The sequence below is a fragment of the Erpetoichthys calabaricus genome, chromosome 11 (genome assembly GCF_900747795.2).
Source record: "Erpetoichthys calabaricus chromosome 11, fErpCal1.3, whole genome shotgun sequence".
Classification (NCBI taxonomy): domain Eukaryota; kingdom Metazoa; phylum Chordata; class Cladistia; order Polypteriformes; family Polypteridae; genus Erpetoichthys; species Erpetoichthys calabaricus.
The window spans coordinates 21,325,200-21,346,423 of NC_041404.2; the positions used below are offsets into that span (position 1 = coordinate 21,325,200).

The 21,224-nt window shown below is 37.1% G+C and overlaps 1 protein-coding gene across 1 annotated transcript in view; it reads right to left on the bottom strand.

Moving 5' to 3' along the window:
* The window catches only part of LOC114660232 (PRELI domain-containing protein 2-like), a 91,299-nt gene that overhangs the window by 46,268 nt on the left and 23,807 nt on the right, over window positions 1-21,224 (bottom strand). Inside the window, exon 2 of the mRNA XM_028812782.2 lies at window positions 14,231-14,288. Coding sequence (XP_028668615.2) covers window positions 14,231-14,288 — 58 coding nt within the window. The remainder of the gene's footprint in view (window positions 1-14,230; window positions 14,289-21,224) is intronic.

Sequence of the window (21,224 nt, forward strand, 5' to 3'; positions counted from 1 at the left end):
TAATACATGCTATAATGCATTTTATCATGAAAATGATATCAAATACACATATTAGTATTCTTAAATGATCAAAGAGCAGTAATACCATGAATGTAATGAGTTCTGTGTGGCGATTATTGCCTGTGCACTCGTGTCAGCATAATAGAAAGCCCATTTAAGAAGCACATAGCAATTAACGAGTGGGTCAGGGAACACTTAGAATACAAAGCATTTAATGTGCTACTTTAGTTACAATGGGGTTTGAAAAAGTTTAACAGGTTAAACATTGACTATAAGATGAAGTTTATGACGTTCTACTTTAATGACAAAAAAATGTACAGATTAATGTCGACATTTCAACTTTAACATCGACACAGACCTTTATTTCCCAGAAGGTGGGCTATAACTTGCCTTTTCACGGCAACTGAAACTGTGACTACTTCCTTTTTATTTCGGGCAATGTGTAACTCTCTGAATTTGAACTTTTCAGTGCCTTCACCATGCCACACTACTCCATCAATTTCATTTTGTTGTTTAGACCACTACTTAAGCCGCCAAATAGTATGTTTTTCCTTGCCCACACTTCAATGAGCAGGGCCTCTATTTTGCATTCGCTGAAATTCTCGTTTTTAACATGGTTTTGCCATTGTCTTTTAACAAAACACTGAACAGAAGGGGCTATTTATATTGATTTGCATATTCATACAGGTTTAATTCTGGGAGTCAGGGTGGGGCTGTAGGCACATGCATGTGCATTAGAAATTCACGTTAATCGGGATTTATAAAGGGGAAGTGCGTAAAACTTTGCTTAAACATAGTTTGATGAATTTGAATTTTATGCACAGCATTATACATGAGGTCCATGGAGTTCTTCTTTGTCAAAACACTCCACTGTCATTAAACTATACAAAAAAAAGTTAAATGTCATCATTGGCCACTATGAATCTGAAAATAAGCATGACACCTGTGATAATTTCTTGTTTTATAAATATGTTTAGTCAAAATGATACTTTTTTTTTATAGGTTTCTGTAAATGAATTCTCTTTTCTGCATACTCTTCTGGATCTCCTTCTGTTTCTGTGTGACTGAATGCAAAGGCCCAGTACATGTGCTTCTTGAATAACACCCAATGCTGCTGAAATAAGAATAACACCAGTATTTTACTTGAATAAGATAAGAGGTGCTTTAGGTTACTCATTACTTCAAATTACTTTTAATATGTTACCGTACTGCTCTCAATATTGTGTTGCTGAATTTAGCATAGTACGTTCAGCTCATCAACATAAACTTAGCAATTTCTGAAATAAAAATTATTATTTTTTTTTTGTCTTGCAGGTGAGGGGACACTGGCGCACGCATGTTGTTGCCGCTCCTCCCTGTTAACAACACTTTTTGCAAAATTCACCTTAATTCTACACTTTCTTACGCTTGTTTTATTTCTTTTATTGTACGTATAGTTTGTGGATACAGCTGACTCGAATTGTATAGATTTGGCTTAATATTTACAGATTTTATGGACTCTACTTTGACTTGGAACAGCTGAGTCTGTGGATCACGGGACGAGAACCTACAAACATTTCTTTGTACCTGGCAATCTAGGACCTCGGGATGATCTGTCTCCGTGATTATATTAAATTCGCTATGCTGATCTGCTCCTGTTTCATCTTACAGTACTCTACGACTGGGAACTGATCTGATGTTCATACTAATCTGGCTTTTGGCTCCGGGGCGATCTCGCCTGAAATTACCAAGCATTACTCCTTGTGGCTGTGTATTGGAACCTCCAAATCCTGCTACCTCCTCCTGCTATGCTTTCTGCTGCTTGCTATCGCCTCTCACCTATTCTACCACACTCGCTTGTCCTACCGGTTCCGCTGTGCTGCTTCTCCACTGCTATTCAGATAAGTATTGCCCAGTATCATGCTAAAATACTCTCATGACAAACTCCTTCTTATTAAACAGTTTATCCAGAGCAAATGGTCTGACTGGAACATCCTAAAGGACGCCGGTATTTTGCAGCGCCCGAAATATATACATCGCGGGTCAGGTCACCGCCACCGCCGGGCTGCGAATGAAAAGACCACCTGCAGCATTTGCTCAGGAATACGCCGTCCTTCTCATGACCCTGGAAATAGAAGTGTCAGTGTGCCAAATTTACATTATGTGGAAATAAACCCTGATTGCGGCTCTGTGCAAAAAGAAGCCTCATTAACTAATATTGCACTGTTTAACTCGAGGTCTCTTAATGGCAAAGCATTGGTGCTGTCAGAACTCATCACTGACACTAAACTTGATATTCTGTGTTTAACGGAGACTTGGCAAAAACCAAACGAATTTGCGTCTCTCACAGGGGCGACTCCAATTGGTTTCACTTTCCACACAGAGCCTTGCAGCTCAAGACAAGGCGGTGGGCTTGCAGTAATTGTCAGAGCAGACTTAAACATTAAACAAATCCCAATTGACTGTCCATTGTCTTTGAGTTTCTGGCTCTTAAACTAATAACGAAATCAGGTCCTGTCTCACTCATTGTTCTTTATCGTCCCCCAAAATACAATGCATCCTTCTTATCCGATCTGATTGAACTTTTGACCCACCTAAGCTCTTACTCTCAGAGAATTATTCTTCTTGGTGATTTCAACATCCATATTGACACCCCCACATCTAAATTGAGAAATGAATTCCTATCCTTACTGGACTGTTTTGACTTGACACAACATGTTGATTTTCCAACCCACTCTGGCGGTCATATATTGGATCTGATCTGCACTTCTGGACTCTCTGTTGCCAGCATTTACAGCACTGATTTGGGACTCTCTGACCATAAAGCAGTATATTTCACTGTTTCACTGCCTTTCTCTCCTCTTACCTGTAAACGACAAATTTCTTACAGAAACCTTAAAAATATCTGTCCCTCTATCCTTTCTGGATCCATTTCTGATCTTTTACTGTCTTCACCTATTCCATCAACACTAGATAGTCTTGTTGACCACTATAACTCAGCCCTTCATTCAGCATTAGATAAAACAGCTCTTTTAAAACATAAGGAGGTTTCCTTTAAACGTTCAGCTCCTTGGTATAACTCAGAATTGCGATCTATGAAAGCAGCTGGCCGACACCTTGAGAGAATGTCACGTAAGACTGGCCTCACCGTGCACATCCAGGCTTTTTCTGACCACCAAAGAGCTTACAGAGAAGCACTAACTTCTGCCAAGAACACCCATTACGGCAGAATAATAGAAAGTGGCCATGATAACACAAGGGTTTTGTTCTCTGTAGTTAATAAACTACTCGAAACTGCATCTGGCCCAACTACCTCTTCTACTGAAGTATGTGAGGAATTTCTCCACTTTTTCCGTAACAAACAATCTAAATAATTCAACTAACATAAATAAATCATCTGTTTATATCTCTCCCTGTTTTCCCACTCCATCCAGCTCCTTCTCTAAGTTCCCACCAGTCACATCTGCGTTTGTTAATAACCTGCTTTGTAAGATGAGGCCGACTATTTGTGTACTGGACCCCATCCCCACCACACTACTTAAATCCTGCCTTCATGCCATAATCCCGACTGTTACAACAATAATAAACTCATCCCTTGACACTGGCTCTGTGCCGCTCACTTTTAAAATTGCTTGTAACCCTAATGTTAAAAAAAGTCTGGTCTTGATGCTGACAATCTTAACAATTTCCGGCCTATTTCCCACTTACCTTTCCTGTCAAAAGTTCTTGAGCGTGTTGTAGCTTCCCAACTCATCAATCACCTAACCTCTAATAATTTGATGGAACCCTTTCAGTCTGGTTTCAGGGCGTGGCACAGCTGTGAAACTGCTGCGCTACGGGTAACCAATGATTTGCTTATGGCAGCAGACTCTGGACAAACCAGTATATTATTTATATATATATAAATATATATATATATATATATATATATATATATATATATATATATATATATATATATATATATTTGTTAGACCTCAGTGCAGCATTTGACACTGTCAGACATGACATCCTACTGTCCAGAATGGAGAACATGCTGGGTATCTCTGGCACTGCCCTCCAGTGGTTCAAGTCCTATCTGACTGATAGGCAAGAGTTTGATAGTCTTGGCAACAGCAGATCCAGTTCAGAGCCAGTCACACAAGGCGTCCCTCAAGGCTCTGTCCTCGGTCCTCTGCTTTTTTGTATTTACATGCTTCCCCTTGGCCATATTATTCGTAGATATGGACTGGGTTATCATTTTTATGCAGATGATACTCAACTCTACTTCATTGTTAAAAGTGGAACTTCATCAGAGCTTTCTCAGCTCACAACCTGCCTTAGTGAAATTAAAACCTGGATGGAGCAGAACTCTTTAAAATTGAATTGCAATAAAACTGAACTCCTGCAAATTGGGACTAAAATGCAACTTAATAAAATGAGCTCCTTCCCAGTCTATCTTGGCGGTGATCTCATCAGACCTGCCTCTACTGTAAAAAATCTTGGTGTCATTTTTGATTCCTCCCTCTCTTATTCTGCCTACATAAATCACATTAAGAAACTTTCTTACTTTCACCTCCGTAACATATCCCGTGTTCGCTCCTTCCTCTCCTTCTCTAATGCTGAGACACTTGTCCATGCTTTTATAAAAACCCGCATCGATTATTGTAATTCCCTACTGGCAGGTGCCCCTTCTAATCTCATATCACAGCTCCAGCTTATTCAAAACTCAGCTGCAAGAGTCCTTACTCGAACCAGCAGCAGCGAGCACATCACACCTATCCTGCTCCGTCTTCACTGGCTCCCTGTGTCTTACAGAATCGAACATAAAATCCTAATAATAATCTACAAAGCCTTAAATAACCTCGCGCCAAACTACATCAGTGACCTACACCATCACTATGTGCCTGCCCGCCCACTAAGGTCCTCTGATTCTGGCAATCTTGTTGTACCCCACACTAATCTACACTCCATGGGTGACAGGGCCTTCAGCTGTATAGTGCCCAGACTCTGTAATGACCTACCAAAATTAATCAGGTCAGCTGACTCCATGAATTGTTTTAAAAAACAACTCAAAACTCATCTGTTCAGGAAGACTTTTAGCTCTACTTGACTTTATTACCCTTCTCTCAGTTTACTTCTCTGTCAAGATGCTCATGTAACCTGTGTGTGTGTGCTAGACCATCAATTATGTTGTCTGTTTTTTTTTTTTTTCAGAATTCACTGTCTTAATCTTCTTTATTTATTTATCTGGTTTATACAATGCTATATACTGTATACGCTGCCGTTCTTTATTATATTCTGTAAGTGCCTTGAGCATGGGAAAGGCACTATATAAATAAAATGTATTATTATTATTTTATTATTAAATATTGAGAAGGAATAATGCGATTAATTGAACCTCTGGAAATGTATTATGTGAATGCTTCTACCCGTGGCTGTTGTAAGTTTGTGTGAAGCAAGTATATGCACAGATTAACAAAGTGTAAAGGACATGCGCAGACTACAAAATCCTGTTGTAAGTAATAAAGCCAACCAGACTCTTTCCAAACCAAGACATATGAGCACAACTGAAAGAACTACAAAGAAAAATCAGCTAATGACAGGAAACCTGCCAACTTTCCCACTGTTCCAAGGATAGTAGGAATAATGTGCTAAAGATGATGATATGCTATGTTTCTCATTCAAAGCTAACCCATGTTCTTTTTTCTTTAAAAAAAGTATTTGTGCACTCATCCTCTGCCACCTGTTTTGCAGTGTGGGTTTTTGTGGGATAGTATACAGCTTGAGATAAAATAACCTATTTTTCAGGGAGTTTGGGCCCCTATGCAAAATACCAAAGACAGTCTGCCAAATATGTAATAAGGACAAGAAAACTAAATTTATCTATTGCTATCAGTCTTGGAAGGTGAACTTCCCATAATTCCTACTAGAACACACTGACCTGGGATAAAAAATTCCATCAAAGATGCTTTCAAATACTATCTATATATATAATTCACTAAGTCCATAGCAAGCAAGATGCACGCAAGACAGAGTCACGCCCACTAACAATTCACTAAGCAGCCGACCTTGGCACACGCACTACAGAGCCAACAATTCGCGCGAGAGCGAAAGCATTTGCCAAGAATGTTTTCATTAATCAAGAACGAAAGTCGGAGGTTTGAAGAAGATCACATACCGTCGTAGTTCCAACCATAAACTATGCCGACTGGCGATCCGGCGGCGTTATTCCCATGACCCGTCGGGCAGCCATTACTCCCACTGGCATGCATCCGCATAAAGTCAAACTTAAAATTGGTTCAGTCGTCATGCTTCTCAGAAACCTCATGCCAGCAAGAAGTCTCTGTAAAGGCACTAGACGGAATGTTCTCAGCATTCACTGCAATGTACTGGAATGTAAAACAATCGCAGCTGCAACCTCACAAACTGTCCTTATTCCCCAGATTTCCCTGACCCCATCAGATTCAAATTTGCCTTTTACTTTTACATGCAATTTCCTGTTAGATTGGCCTTTGCAATGACAATTAATAAGGCGCAGGGACAAACTTTCAAAAAGATATGCCTGTGTCTGCCAAAACCAGTTTTCAGTCACAGACAATTGTATGTTTCTCTCTCCAGAGTTCCATCTTTTCATTCACTTACAGCACACAGGCGCGCGCGAGAGAGACACACACACACACACACACACAGGCGCGTGAGAGAGAGAGAGAGACACACACACACAGGTGCACGCGAGAGAGAGACACACACACACAGGCACACAAGAGAGAGACACACACACACACAGGCGCGCGCGAGAGAGAGACACACACACACAGGCATGCGAGAGAGAGAGAGAGACACACACACAGGCACGAGAGAGAGAGAATCCCTGACCCCATCAGATTCAAATTTGCCTTTTACGTTTACACGCAGACAATTTCCTGTTAGATTGGCCTTTGCAATGACAATTAATAAGGCACAGGGACACACTTTCAAAACGATATGCCTGTATCTGCCAAACCCAGTTTTCAGTCACGGACAATTGTATGTTGCTCTCTCCAGAGTTCCATCTTTTCATTCACTCACAGTCGTATCCTCAAACCCACCCCATTTGGACAACTGTGTCTTTCAGGAAGTGTTCACCCATCAATACATAATTATGCGGCGTATGCTACGCCGCGGGTTGGCTAGTGGTGTATATTTCACCAAGAAAGGGTTCCTAAAAACAGTCTGAGTTATGTGCTGCTGGCAATAGTAAAAGCTAAAAGTTCATTTAAAGTGTGTGCACTGAGATTGCAATGAATTGTAGAGATAATCATTGAGCTAAAGGGATAAACTGGCTAAACAGAAACAGCAGGGGAACTAAAGAAATGGAGCTAGTAATGTATTATTACATGACAGTAATCCTGCAGTTTTTAAACACTGTATAGATTGCCTTGGTTCTCCTTTTAGCGAAGGGTATTTGGCTTTTCCTTTATATATTTTATGCACATTTATGAATTGGTTACTTTCAGGATATATGTAGAAGTATTTTAAACTGCTAACAATAGTTTAAGACATACTTTTCAAGTATCCAAAAGAAATCATTGGTTGCACTGTTATACACATAAATGATGGCAAGGAAAGTATAATCACCTCATTTATTATAATTTTCCAAGGGCTCCATTGACCATCTGCATGAGTCACTGGTCTGATTCTCCAATCATTAAACCCTGCCTGCATTCATGACTTTGACAAATGGTGCTCTAAGCAGATCACTCATCAATCTTTGAAAAAGGATAGTGCCCACTACTAAAATTTATCCAGAATTATTGTCAAACTAAACTGAAAAGAAGCATTGACAATTTAGTAAGCAAATGCTGATTAAAATATAATACTATAAATTATATTTACAGTGGCAAAATAAGAAAATAGAGGTAGGCAATAATCATTTTGCTAACACAGGAATGCTGCTAATGGCTTAATAATAATGTGGATATTTATATCATTTTATATTAAAATAATAAAAAAATTAATTTGCTGGAGGTAAAAATATATTTCATATAAATATTATAAATTTATTTCAGCATCTAAAATAAATAATGAAACTGAAACTATGTGAAAGACCTGGTTGCATGTCACATCACCTATTCAAAGACAAGATTATGTGAGTATATGTGAAACTTAATTCCCTGTTTGACACAATCTGATGGATTTTAATACATTTAAGCACTGCTGTGAATTTTCCAACATTCAATTTAATAACTAAATGTTACTTTAAATTTAATGATTTGTGATGATTGATGCAGAAAAATGACAATTAAATATGTATTTTGATATATAGGCTGCATTGAACCCTTGAAGGCAGAGACCTAAATTTCATTCAAGTACCTCTTCCTATAGTGTCTTGTTACAAAACTCAAGTTATGGCTATGTCATAATATGCAACTTTTCTAGCAATTTTCAGCCATATTCTGCATTTATATAATCTTAGTGTGTTGGAGGCAGTCAGCGGCACACTCACGTAATCAGGTTACATAATCTGACATGAAACATAACTCACTTCAACTAACCTGCAACTCACTCCAATAAAATCAAACAGGTTTGATTTTGTCTTTAGTCATAGGCATTTACTTGTGTGCATGAGAGTTTACAACCAATGAGGGGCTCATTCAGAAGTACGATACAAATAATGCAACAATGAGGAATATGGAACAAGGGGGCTTTGGACTTCACAATCACAAGAGAAGCCTGTCTCATATTTTACACACCACAGCAGAATGAAAAAAATAAAGGGAAGAGATTTTGGTTGAACTCTCCGTAGCTGTTGACTCTTTGTACAGCACCAGTTTCATCATGAAACACACTGTCAGAAAAAGGGGTGAGATTGACTGTGTACACGATCAGCACACGATCGCTAAATTTAACATGGCCAGCAATTCTCTGTCGTTTAAAATGATACGGTCCAGCAAAGAGATCAGCAAATCTGAAAGTTGTGTGATGTCATCAGCTTTAGATGACAGTTACAGTAATTAAAACACTTCACTTTTTCAAAAATGAGGTACTGCATTTGTTTATTCATACATATTCAAGCCAGAATGCTTTCTAGGAATATCTACAAATTTTTAATGCATTTTGAAAGCAACAAGGCAAAGAAGGCTAATTCATTCAATTTCTTCAGCATTTTATTTTTTGCCATATTAAAAGTTATTGAAAGTGATCAAAAATAACATGTTATTACTATTTCGTACACAATAAAAAGGAAGAGTTAAGCATAATTGATGATGTAATCCTATATTGTAAGGCTACAAAATATAACCAAAGCCAGCTTTGTACACATTTTCATATTTAACACATGCAAAACTTTCTTTTCAGATAAAACTTAATTTTTTTGTTGCGTTTTAAATTTTTAATATAATTGTTAATTTAAGAATGGTTCACTATCTTAAGCTGCTGGATCCCCATCATTACATTACATTTCCCAAATTATAATCAGGTTTGGTCAATGGGCCTCAAATGGTACTATAGATTCTATGTGTGAAATTGGTTAAATTAGTGCAAGTAAGATTTTGACTTTCGTATATGACATTTGGAATTTGTGGCTTTTGTTATTCATAAATATAAATATTTTTAATTACTCGTGTTTTTAAGTAGCATGTCATTAGTTGTTCTTACTTTTAGGTAATTTCAAAAGAACTGTTTCTTTTGATTGACTACATTGTTAACATTTATTCCAAAACCTAGAGAGATGGGTTAGAGGTAGGTTAAAGTCTCAGCTGTTGATTAACTATTCCTTTAAATCTATAATTCAGTAACATGTACTTACTAAAGCATATTATGTGCGTTTATTATTATTAAAGTCACACTGTCCACATATTTACAAATCTGTTTAGTGATCATAGATCTTTACAGCATTTATGAGAATACCACTAAGCTGATTTAGTCATATTTTGAAACAATAGCTTCTAAATTACATTATTTGCCTTTGTTCTCATGCACATGTTTGGCCATTTGACTTTTCCAAATGGAACATTTTCTTCACTTTCTCTGTAAACAATTTGCATCCTGTTTTTTATCAAAAGTTGAGTATGCTGAACAATCCCAAATAATAAGGCTGTCACTATAATTGTCTGTATTGAAATATGAAAATGAAATTGCTTCATTTTAATTTATTAGCTAAAAACCTGACAATTAATTATATGTATTTACAGAAAACACCAGAGAAAACAATTGGCAGAGGCAACCAAAAGAAAAACTTAAAGGTGATATTTATAACAAGTCTAAGACTAAATGTGCTACAACAAAATAAGCCAGGCCTTCAAATACATGAAATAACAAAATAAGAAAGTCATACTGACTTATTAATACTGAATAATTAATTCAAAAAGCAAATAAAATAACAATTTATTAAGAAGCCTGTACAGCCTGTATATTAAATAAAGAGAAGAATTTTTTTAATTTTGTAAGTAAACTGAAAGTAACAGATGCAACTATTCCTAGCACATTACCAGTGCCTATTCCTCTTTTTTATTTATAAAATTAATATATTATAAAAATATAATAAATCATATAATATCATAAAAATAATAAAACCCACAGATATTTTTGGTTCAAACGAGGAATGGTTTAGTATTCATCCTTACCATACAGAATATTCCACTCCTCAATATTCTTTTAAACATTTACCATATACAGTGCATCCGGAAAGTATTCACAGAGCATCACTTTTTCCACATTTTGTTATGTTACAGCCTTATTTCAAAATGGATTAAATTCATTTTTTTCCTCAGAATTCTACACAAAACACCCCATAATGACAATGTGAAAAAAGTTTACTTGAGGTTTTTGCAAAGTTATTAAAAAGAAAAAAACTGAGAAATCACATGTACATAAGTATTCAAAGCCTTTGCTCAATACTTTGTCGATGCACCTTTGACAGCAATTACAGCCTCAAGTCTTTTTGAATATGATGCCACAAGCTTGGCACACCTATCCTTGGCCAGTTTCACCCATTCCTCTTTGCAGCACCTCTCAAGTTCCATCAGGTTGGATGGGAAGCGTCAGTGCACAGCCATTTTAAGATCTCTCCAGAGATGTTCAATCGGATTCAAGTCTGGGCTCTGGCTGGGCCACTCAAGGACATTCACACTCCTTTGATATCTTGGCTGTGTGCTTAGGGTCGTTGTCTTGCTGAAAGATGAACCGTCGCCCCAGTCTGAGGTCAAGAGCGCTCTGGAGCAGGTTTTCATCCAGGATGTCTCTGTACATTGCTGCAGTCATCTTTCCCTTTATCCTGACTAGTCTCTCAGTCCCTGCCGCTGAAAAACATCCCCACAGCATGATGCTGCCACCACCATGCTTCACTGTAGGGTTGGTATTGGCCTGGTGATGAGCGGTGCCTGGTTTCCTCCAAACGTGACGCCTGGCATTCACACCAAAGAGTTCAATCTTTGTCTCATCAGACCAGAGAATTTTCTTTCTCATGGTCTGAGAGTCCTTCAGGTGCCTTTTGGCAAACTCCAGGCGGGCTGCCATGTGCCTTTTACTAAGGAGTGGCTTCTGTCTGGCCACTCTACCATACAGGCCTGATTGGTGGATTGCTGCAGAGATGGTTGTCCTTCTGGAAGATTCTCCTCTCTCCACAGAGGACCTCTGGAGCTCTGACAGAGTGACCATCGGGTTGTTGGTCACCTTCCTGACTAAGGCCCTTCTCCCCCAATCGCTCAGTTTAGATGGCCGGCCAGCTCTTTGAAGAGTCCTGGTGGTTTCGAACTTCTTCCACTTACAGATGATGGAGGCCACTGTGCTCATTGGGACCTTCAAAGCAGCAGAAATTTTTCTGTAAAATTCCCCAGATTTGTGCCTCGAGACAATCCTGTCTCGGAGGTCTACAGACAATTCCTTTGACTTCATGCTTGGTTTGTGCTCTGACATGAACTGTCAACTGTGGGACCTTATATAGACAGGTGTGTGCCTTTCCAAATCATGTCCAATCAACTGAATTTACCACAGGTAGACTCCAATTAAGCGGCAGAAACATCTCAAGAATGATCAGGGGAAACAAGATGCACCTGAGCTCCATTTTGAGCTTCATGGTAAAGGCTGTGAATACTTATATACATGTGCTTTCTCAGTTTTTTTATTTTTAATAAATTTGCAAAAATCTCAAGTAAACTTTTTTCACGTTGTCATTATGGGGTGTTGTGTGTAGAATTCTGAGGAAAAAATTTAATTTAATCCATTCTGGAATAAGGCTGTAACATAACAAAATGTGGAAAAAGTGATGCGCTGTGAATACTTTCCGGATACACTGTATACTCGAATATAAGCCGAGTTTTTCAGCACCCAAAATGTGCTGAAAAACGTCACCCTCGGCTTATATTCAAGTCCGGTCCCGCTGCCCCCGCCAACCTGCACGTGTTCAGTCTCTCCCTGTGCATTCCCTGTGCAGCGAGCAAGAGAAAGTGCGCGCGAGAGACACACGCGCATGCGCGACAGAGAGAGAGAGAGAGACATACACACGCGAGAGAGAGACACACACACACACACATGAGCACGAGAGAGACACACACACACACACACACGAGAGAGAGACGCATGCGCACGGGAGAAACACACACGAGAGAGAGAGAGAGAGCGAGCGAGAGAGATACCATATTGTTTTTATTGACCATCTTCTCCACTTACAGAGCTAGTTTACTGTTTTTCTTTGAAATAAATACTCAAAAACATTTAACCTACCGATGCCTCAATTAATGTACGGTAATTTTATTGGTATTTATTTTGATTATTGAAACTTACCAGTAGCTGCTGCATTTCCCACCCTAGGCTTATACTCGAGTCAATAAGTTTTTCCAGTTTTTGTAGGTAAAATTAGGTACCTCGGCTTATATTCGGGTCAGCTTATACTCGAGTATATACGGTAATTAATTTCAGGGTCACAGGAGGCCAGAGCCTGTAGTGACATTAGTGGGCACAAGGCAGGAATCAATACAAGAAAACCTACAAGTCTAATCTGGAATCATCAATTAACCTACCATGAATATCATGGGAGGAGGGATGAAAATGCAAAAATCCAGAAGGAAAATCTTAACACAGACAAAGAGAGAATGTGTATCATAAAATACAAATTAGAAACCTGCAAACAATTTAAATATATGTTTTCAACCATTTATACAGTATATGTGTTACCAATTATATTTTTTGTATTAGACTAGAATAACTTTAATTCAGATTTCAACAGACAATTACAAATATGTGCAGGGCCCATGTATTTACTCATAGATTCATATTTAGTAAGTGTTACCTCTCTTGCCCTCTGTGTATGTGATGAGTCACATCCTGCAAACACATAAAAAGATGTGTGTGTGTGTATATGAATGTGCTCTGCAAAGGACTGGAGTTGGGCCGTGGCTGGTTTCTGCCTTATACCCGTTGTTGCCAGAACAGATTCTTTTCATTTTCTTTTTTTAAACTTGAAGACATTTTGCCATGGGACCTGCTTGCAGTCTTTTATCTAACACATGTACCTGTCACCTTTATTCACATACTTTGGGACTGTCCTTCTGCTGCTTCCTTCTGGTCCTTTGTCTAAAATTCTATTTCAAAGATTCTGTATTCAAATATTTCTTTCCTGACTTATATTTTTCTGCTCTTCTATCTAACTGTGTTATTATCTCTTTCATCTAGGTAGCTTAGCCTCTTCTCATTAGGCACCACAGCAGTGAAATTAGTTAGTATTAAATAGGTAGCATCATGAATATTCGATGTTCATTAATTCATAAAACTGTACAGGCCTGGTGTTTAAATGAAAGTCAAATAAGTCATTTTTAATTTTAAAATAAAAAGTATGACATACAAAGAAAAACTGGGTTAGAAAATGAATCAATGTTTAGTACTGAATGAGGTCTGTGATTCACAAATTTTCAGCAGTTACGTCCAAACACTTGAAAGCTCTGAAAATTCAGCTTTCTTTTTGTACCCACTGTCTCAAATCATGGATTAGTTCTTAATACCTATGTTATCCCTTTTCTCCTTCTTCTAAAGCAGGATAATTTGGACTTTAAAATTGCTGAAATTTTCAAAAACCCTCACTCATTTTTATCATTACAGAATGAAAACTAATCCCACTGAAAAGAATAAAATTGTATTACCATATGCACAAACATTTTCTGCATGTATTTTACAATATAAAAAACAACAAGATGAAAGGAAAATAGATTGGAAGAGCAAACATAACACAGAAATTATCATTTTGTATTACTTTTTTCTAAATGTCAAATATAAAGAGAAAATTTTAACTGCCTACCCGTTTTTTCCTCCACTGTTTTAATTCCACGGATATGCTTCTCCAAAGGACAGGGATACTGAAAAAAAGATTTATTTTTTTAAAACTTTCATTTTCTTCACCTGTATATAAAGTAACACTACCTAAAGCAAAAATCTGCATAATCTTTACCCTTTTTTACATAAAAATTGGGCAAGATACTGGGTGCTCTTGAGCTCTTTTTGAACCCTGAATAACATTACGCATGCCAGAAATAACAACAAAAGAAGACTTGTTAAGAAATTAATATTGGGAAGGTATGAACAAAGCACTTTCCTTGTACAGGCCTGGTGCTATATTTGGGTGGACTTCTATATTTGCCCAGTAGTGCTAAAATTGTTTAAAACACTAAAGGGTTGATTTATGTTATTAAAAACACTCTTCTCTAGCTGTGTTTTGATATTTCTAATAGGTTTTCTCTTTTACATGATCCTCTTCTGTGTTCATACATACTTTGCTTAATGCTCTTTTTATTCTTTGTATATTTGTACTGCTGCTTCCTTTGTTAGATCATAGTTTTTTAATCTCCCTACTAACTTTGCTATGCTGCAGTAGTTAACCTAGTATTCTTAATTTCTGGTGTAACAATGTATTCCAGTTCATGTCTTAAAGGTTTTATCGCATCTTTTAATAATTAAGCTCTAAAAAGAAATTGTTTTTTCAATTTGCTGTGCCAAAAGATTGCAAAATGTATGTTGTGACTACTGGATACTAACATGTGTGTAACCTTTGTATTTTGAATTTTGCCTCAGTTATTACACAATATTAATGACTCTGCTTTCTATCAAATACTTCCACGAACTCTACTTTAAAAATAGGAACAACTAATTAACTAAGTCACAAGAATTCTTTGTTTTTGTGCTCCACTACTTATTAGAGTCAGATGTTCAGGTAATCAAAGTTACCTATGTCTATAACATCCCAATCTAAATAATTTATTTTGATATCATTATTAGAGATGTTTACTGGAACAGCTTTCTGCCCTGTCAGTATACAGTGCCACTGCTGTTACAAATTATTATGCTAAACTAGATTAGCTCATCTTTCATTTGAAACAGTCTCACAGTTAATTTTTGTGTAGGTCTATGATCACCTTACTATTCAACCTCACATTTTATTAACAAAAGATTGATATCAACTTACATTCTTTTTCTGCCATCTCTTAGATGTAGCCATTTTTCTGTTATTGCTATAATTTTATATTCATCTGCAAATACACAGCTCTAGTTTTAACTCCTTTAGCACTAGATCTAGACTATCAATAAATCATACTATTATGTTTCTGAAAACAACTGTGGTTCAGTTACCTCAACTTAGGTCTAATGGTTAGGACTAGTGCTGAGCGGTATACCGGTTCATACCAAAAAACATTTTTTATTTTTGTTATGATATGGATTTTTCTTATACCGCAACACTGGTTTAAATAACCTACACAATATTTGCAATGTGGCGCAGTGGGAAACTGTTCAAGGTGGGACCTTTTTCAATGCTGCACCACTAAACATGCATACAACAGAGTACATGCGTTAGTGGAGGTATTGAACGGTGAAAATGGACAGAGAACATTCCGAAACTGAAGCTGTAGCCGACGATAAAGTTGAAGATGATGACACAGAAGAACTTTTGCTGAAAAAAGGAGCCGTGTCTGTTGTTTGGAGATACTTTGGTTTTAAAAGGTCGGATGTGGACCATTATGTTCAAATATGTGAATACTGTTTCTATACTACTGGATAATACTGCAAGCCAAGTTGTGCTTGTTTTTTTTTTCAATACTGTGTAATGTACCTGGGTACTGTGTAATAGTGTGACGACATGTTGAATTTATTCTCAACGTTTACACTTTAATCTCGACATGCTGACTTTATTATCGATATTTCTACTTTATTCTCGCCATTTATGTCGAGGTTAATGTCGACATGTTGACTTTATTCTCATAATTTGTCAATAAAGTGCAACATCATAAACTAAACTTCATCTTAAAATGAATATTTAATTTACTAGATTTTCTCAAACCCAAGTCAATGTAGCACATTAAATACTTCATATTAAGTATTCCCTGAGCCATATTAATTACTACGTGCTTCTTAAACTGACTTCCTCTTGCAGGCAACGATCATCACATAGAATACATTAATTTCATGATATTCCTGCTCCCTGAACATTTAGAATGCTAAGATAAATACTTGATATAATTTTCATGATGAAATGCATTAAAGCATGTATTAATCATGTGGGGGCACGGTGGCATGGAGGTTGCATGCTGCCTCGCAGGAAGGGGGTCCTGGGTGTTCCCTGCCTTGAATTTGCAGGTTTTTCTGATGTGTTTACTCGGCGTGCTTCAGCTTCCTTTCAAAGTCATGTAGTATGTGGGGTTTTGTTATGCTATATTGGCCCTGCTAGTGTATGTATTGCTCGTATTCACCCTGCGATGAGCTGGCACCCTGTTCAGGATTTGCTCCTACCTCGCACACAATGCTTGCTGGGATGGGTGCAACCCTTAATGGCTGGCATAATTAAACATGTATAACAAAGATTTTTTTAAAGTTCTGAACACTCCGTGGTCTAAGTTTATAACTAGTTTTAATTTCACAAAGAAGTTTATCGTGTGGTGATTGGTTATGTGGAGAAAGAAAAAGTAAGGATGGGAACTGGGGGTTTGGTACGTCAGAAAGAGACAGCACGCATGCAATAAAGAAAGCCCGCTCAGAAGAACATCCATTGAATTCTGTGTTCATGTCTTTGATCACCAGATCACGAACCCAACATTTACACAATATTTAACTTAAACCTGTGCGATAGGCGGAGTGGTGGCACTGAGGCTAGGGATCTGCACTGGCAATCGGTAGGTTGCTGGTTCGAATCCCATAAATGCCAATAGGGACTCTGCTCTGCTGGGCCCTTGAGCAAGGCCCTTAACCTGAATTGCTGAGCGCTTTGAGTAGTGAGAAAAGCGCTATATAAATGCAAAGAATTATTATTAAAGAATTACTATTCATACATCCAGTTTTTTGGAGCCTCGTCACACACGGCATAAAGTTCTCTACACTTAACGTAGACTTGGGGACCCCTTACTGCGAGGAAGCAGCACTACCGCCGCACTTCAGTGCATGTTTAATACCTGCTTTAATGCATTTCATCATGAAAATGATATCAAGTATTTATCTTAGCATTGTAAATTGTCAGAGAGCAGAGATATCATGAAGTGAATGGATTCTGTGCGGTGATCGCTGCCTGTGCCTCCTCTTAGTGCAAGAGGAAGTCAGTTTAAGAAGCACGTAGCGATTAACAACTGGGTCGGGGAACACTTACAAAGCATTTAATGTGCTACATTAACTTATGACGGGGTTTGAGAAAATCTAGTAAATTAAACATTGATTTTAGGATGAAGTTTAGTTTACAACATTCTACTTTAATGACAAAATAAACTATGAGAATAAAGTGGAAATGTCGATGTTAATCTCAACATAAGCATCGAGATTAAAGTCAACATGTCAACTTTATTCTCGACATATAGTTTTTTTTTTATCTTCACTGTGTCTGTATTATTTCTTCACCATGGCCCTAATAAGCTTCCGTAGGGCTATACCACAAATAGCATTTTAAATGCAAATTGCAGTTTTATTATTTATGTATATAGCTTAGCTTAAAGCAAGGTCCATATTAATGCAGTTTGCCTTAATGATGGTTCATGACGTTGGTAAAGATGTCATCAGCAAGTTGCACTTGTTTTATTTTATTTTATTTTTATTTGGTGAATACTGTGTAAATCACCTGGGCTTGAAGTAATAGTACTATTACTGGAAGTTGCACTATTATTTATTTTATTGCTATTATTTATTAGTTTAAATATTATGCAGTTTAATGATGGTAAAGTTATTTAAAAAGTCACTTTAACCTGTCAGTGGACAGAGATTGTTAACATTAACAGAAAGTGTAGTTGGTTTACAAAAAATATTTACTATTTATTCCTTTTCTAAGACATGTTCAGTACAATACAACTTTTGACAAGCGCCTCTGGATAGTCTAAATACCTCTTTGGATGGTTGAAAATATGTTGTCAAAATTTTACTTTAAGTTGTTTGCAAAATTTGTTCAATAAAAAGGCTCTATATTTTGACTGCATCTGTCATGCAATGTGATTTCTTCTCTTCATTAGTGCCACCCCCTTGAAAACTTTATGGGGCCATGCAAACCTGTATTAACACTTGTGTGCACATTAAAATGTTTTTTTTTTGTACAATATACAATTCTAATGACAGTGTAATAGGTTATTCTTATCCAATCTACTGCAGTAATTGCAGTGGAAAATGTGATTAACATCCACTCATGCATGGGAAAAAAGTACCGTTGAATACCGTGAAGCCGGTATAATTTTAAAAAATTCCTTCATATAGAATTTTGGTCATACTGCCCAGCACTAGTTAGGACCCCAAATTATAGAGACAGTACAGTAGAAAGCCACACCAAAACTCTAAATGCCTATGCCAATGCCAAAAGTGAAGCTGAAAGCTAGTTAAATAAAACAATCTTGTGTTTGCTATACCTTTACTAATTGTATTTGTATCTGATTGTCCAGAAGTTTAACCCAAAGGGAAAGGAAGGTCTCCAACTGCTTCACTGAAGAGACAACAAACTGTAAAAAATTCCATGTTGCAGGTGCCTGCCCTCATAACTCTATAACCTATTAGTAGGCTTTGAATCTTTCAGGTGATGGGTTTAGCCACAGGCCCTGGGGGTACTATGTGTAATCTACCACCAACAATGTACCATCAGCTTCCAAATTCATAGGCTAGGTATGCAAGGGACAAGAAACAGCTAGACACTTCTGACTTTGAGACTGATACCCTTGGACAGCAAGTATCTCCTACCCTTGTGCTCACATCTGGAGATGATCCATTTGTTTCTACCTCTCTAGACTGGAGTCCCAACATACAGTTTCACTTTGCATTATAACTTTTACCGGTATAAACCAAAAGTACTCAACAAACATCCCGTAGCACCCTACAATGTGGTCTCATACCATAATTCGTCTTATTGAAACAGAAGCCAGATGACACACTTCTATTTTATCAGTACAGGAAAGCACAGGAGAGCCATCTATTGGGAGAATGAAAAACATCTGCTGTACAGTATATCTGCATATTTCCCACTAGCTGCTAAGCTGGAATAACAAAGATGAATTAGCACTTCAAGTATGAAAGGTTAACATCAGTAAGGCAATCATGATAATCAATTATTCAATTCCTGAAGGACAAACTATGTCTAAATTTTACCAAAACAGGCATACTAAAATGCTGTTTAATTTGCAACACAATGGTAACTGATCTTACAGTCACCAAATGCCGCTTGTATGAATACAATATAAATACTATTCACCCTAACATTATGCCAGAAATGAGTAAGCCAAACCATTAGAATCATTATATACGTCTTCTATATGGATTTTTACCACTACCCAGGAAACTACTGCAGCTTTCATTAGGGTAATGTGTATTTAGTCAAAGAGAAAGACGCTTCCAGATAATGAGCAGGTTAACAATTGCACACTAGTAATCATGAAGGAGTGAATCAGAGGACATTAAAAAAATGATGACATTGTCAACCATGTTAAGTAAGTCGCACTTTCAGTGTCAACAGCAATGAGACAGAATGGGGTAGTCTACTATACTCATAGCATTTCTAAATTGCTTTCTGAACTCAAGTTAAAATACATTACTGCTCACTAGAAGCTAATGCATTCTTTGATAAAATAAGATAGTACTCAAATTTCTGTTTTTGTCTACTATTTTGTCTGATGCATTTTCACAGAAGAAGTACATTGTATATTGAATCTGGAAATGTAAATAACAGGCAAAGAGATTTGCTTGGGTAACAGCATTGTTTTTAAAAGAATGGCTTGAATCTGCATATAATTAACACAGTATGTCATGATCAGAAAAGACAACAGCATTGAAATATGTCTAACAGCTTGATATGTTAGTCTGTTAAACATTAAATTTCCTAACTTTCACCTAACTTTGCTTAAGTGTCAATAATAATTCACACAAAACTCTAGCTCAGTAACAATTTCTTAACCACCCTTCACCTTGATAGACAACAAGTGGCTATGTTTTAATGTTTTTTTACACTACTCTAGTCTGTTACATCCACCCATGAAGTGTCTTTCACAAGCATTAATTAAATTAGTATGAATTACCCATAGTGCTGCTGTCTCACAACTTCAAAGTTCCAAGCCTGATCACTTGTCTACTGTTTGATTGATCTTTTCTCCCAGTTTTCTCATTGGAATACTACATTTTTTTCTCAAATCTCAAACAGGTTACAGATTATCATTATTTGCATCTATAAACTAGCTCTGCATGAATAATAATAATAAAAGTTCTTTACATTTATGTAGCACTTGAATGTTTAGGTCCTTTGATAAACTCAAGTCTGGTTCAGCATTATTGCCTTACTTAACCCTGATATTCCTGGGAAAGCCTGCTTATCACTGCAGTCCTAAACTGAATTATGTTTTCTTGAAAATGGGTGAAGGAATGGATGGAAGTTTTCACAAATGCTGTAAATGCTCCTGGGTAATGCAGGGTATGCACATGTAAATAATCCCCACGTCTTGGGGAACTCAGACAATGACCATTCCCTTACATAATCTAAGATTGATCAGCCTCTCTAACATATGTTACACTTACTCTATATCCAATTATAATATTATTTCTTTCATAGATATGTTCAAAATATTACTGTTCAGTTAAGTTGTTTACCTAAAATAATAATTAGACATACTGTTGTCTACTGATTTACATTACATTCTAGTTTCACTTTACCAATATTTTAGTTATGTGAATGGACTGCTGCATCAATTTTGTGATTATGTTCTGGTTATTAACTGCCATGTCAGTTTCTGGTTATATCACGCTGCTGCACTAGCAGTCGTTTTAACAGTGTGTTCACCTGTTTCTTAGTTGTTAAAGTGGGT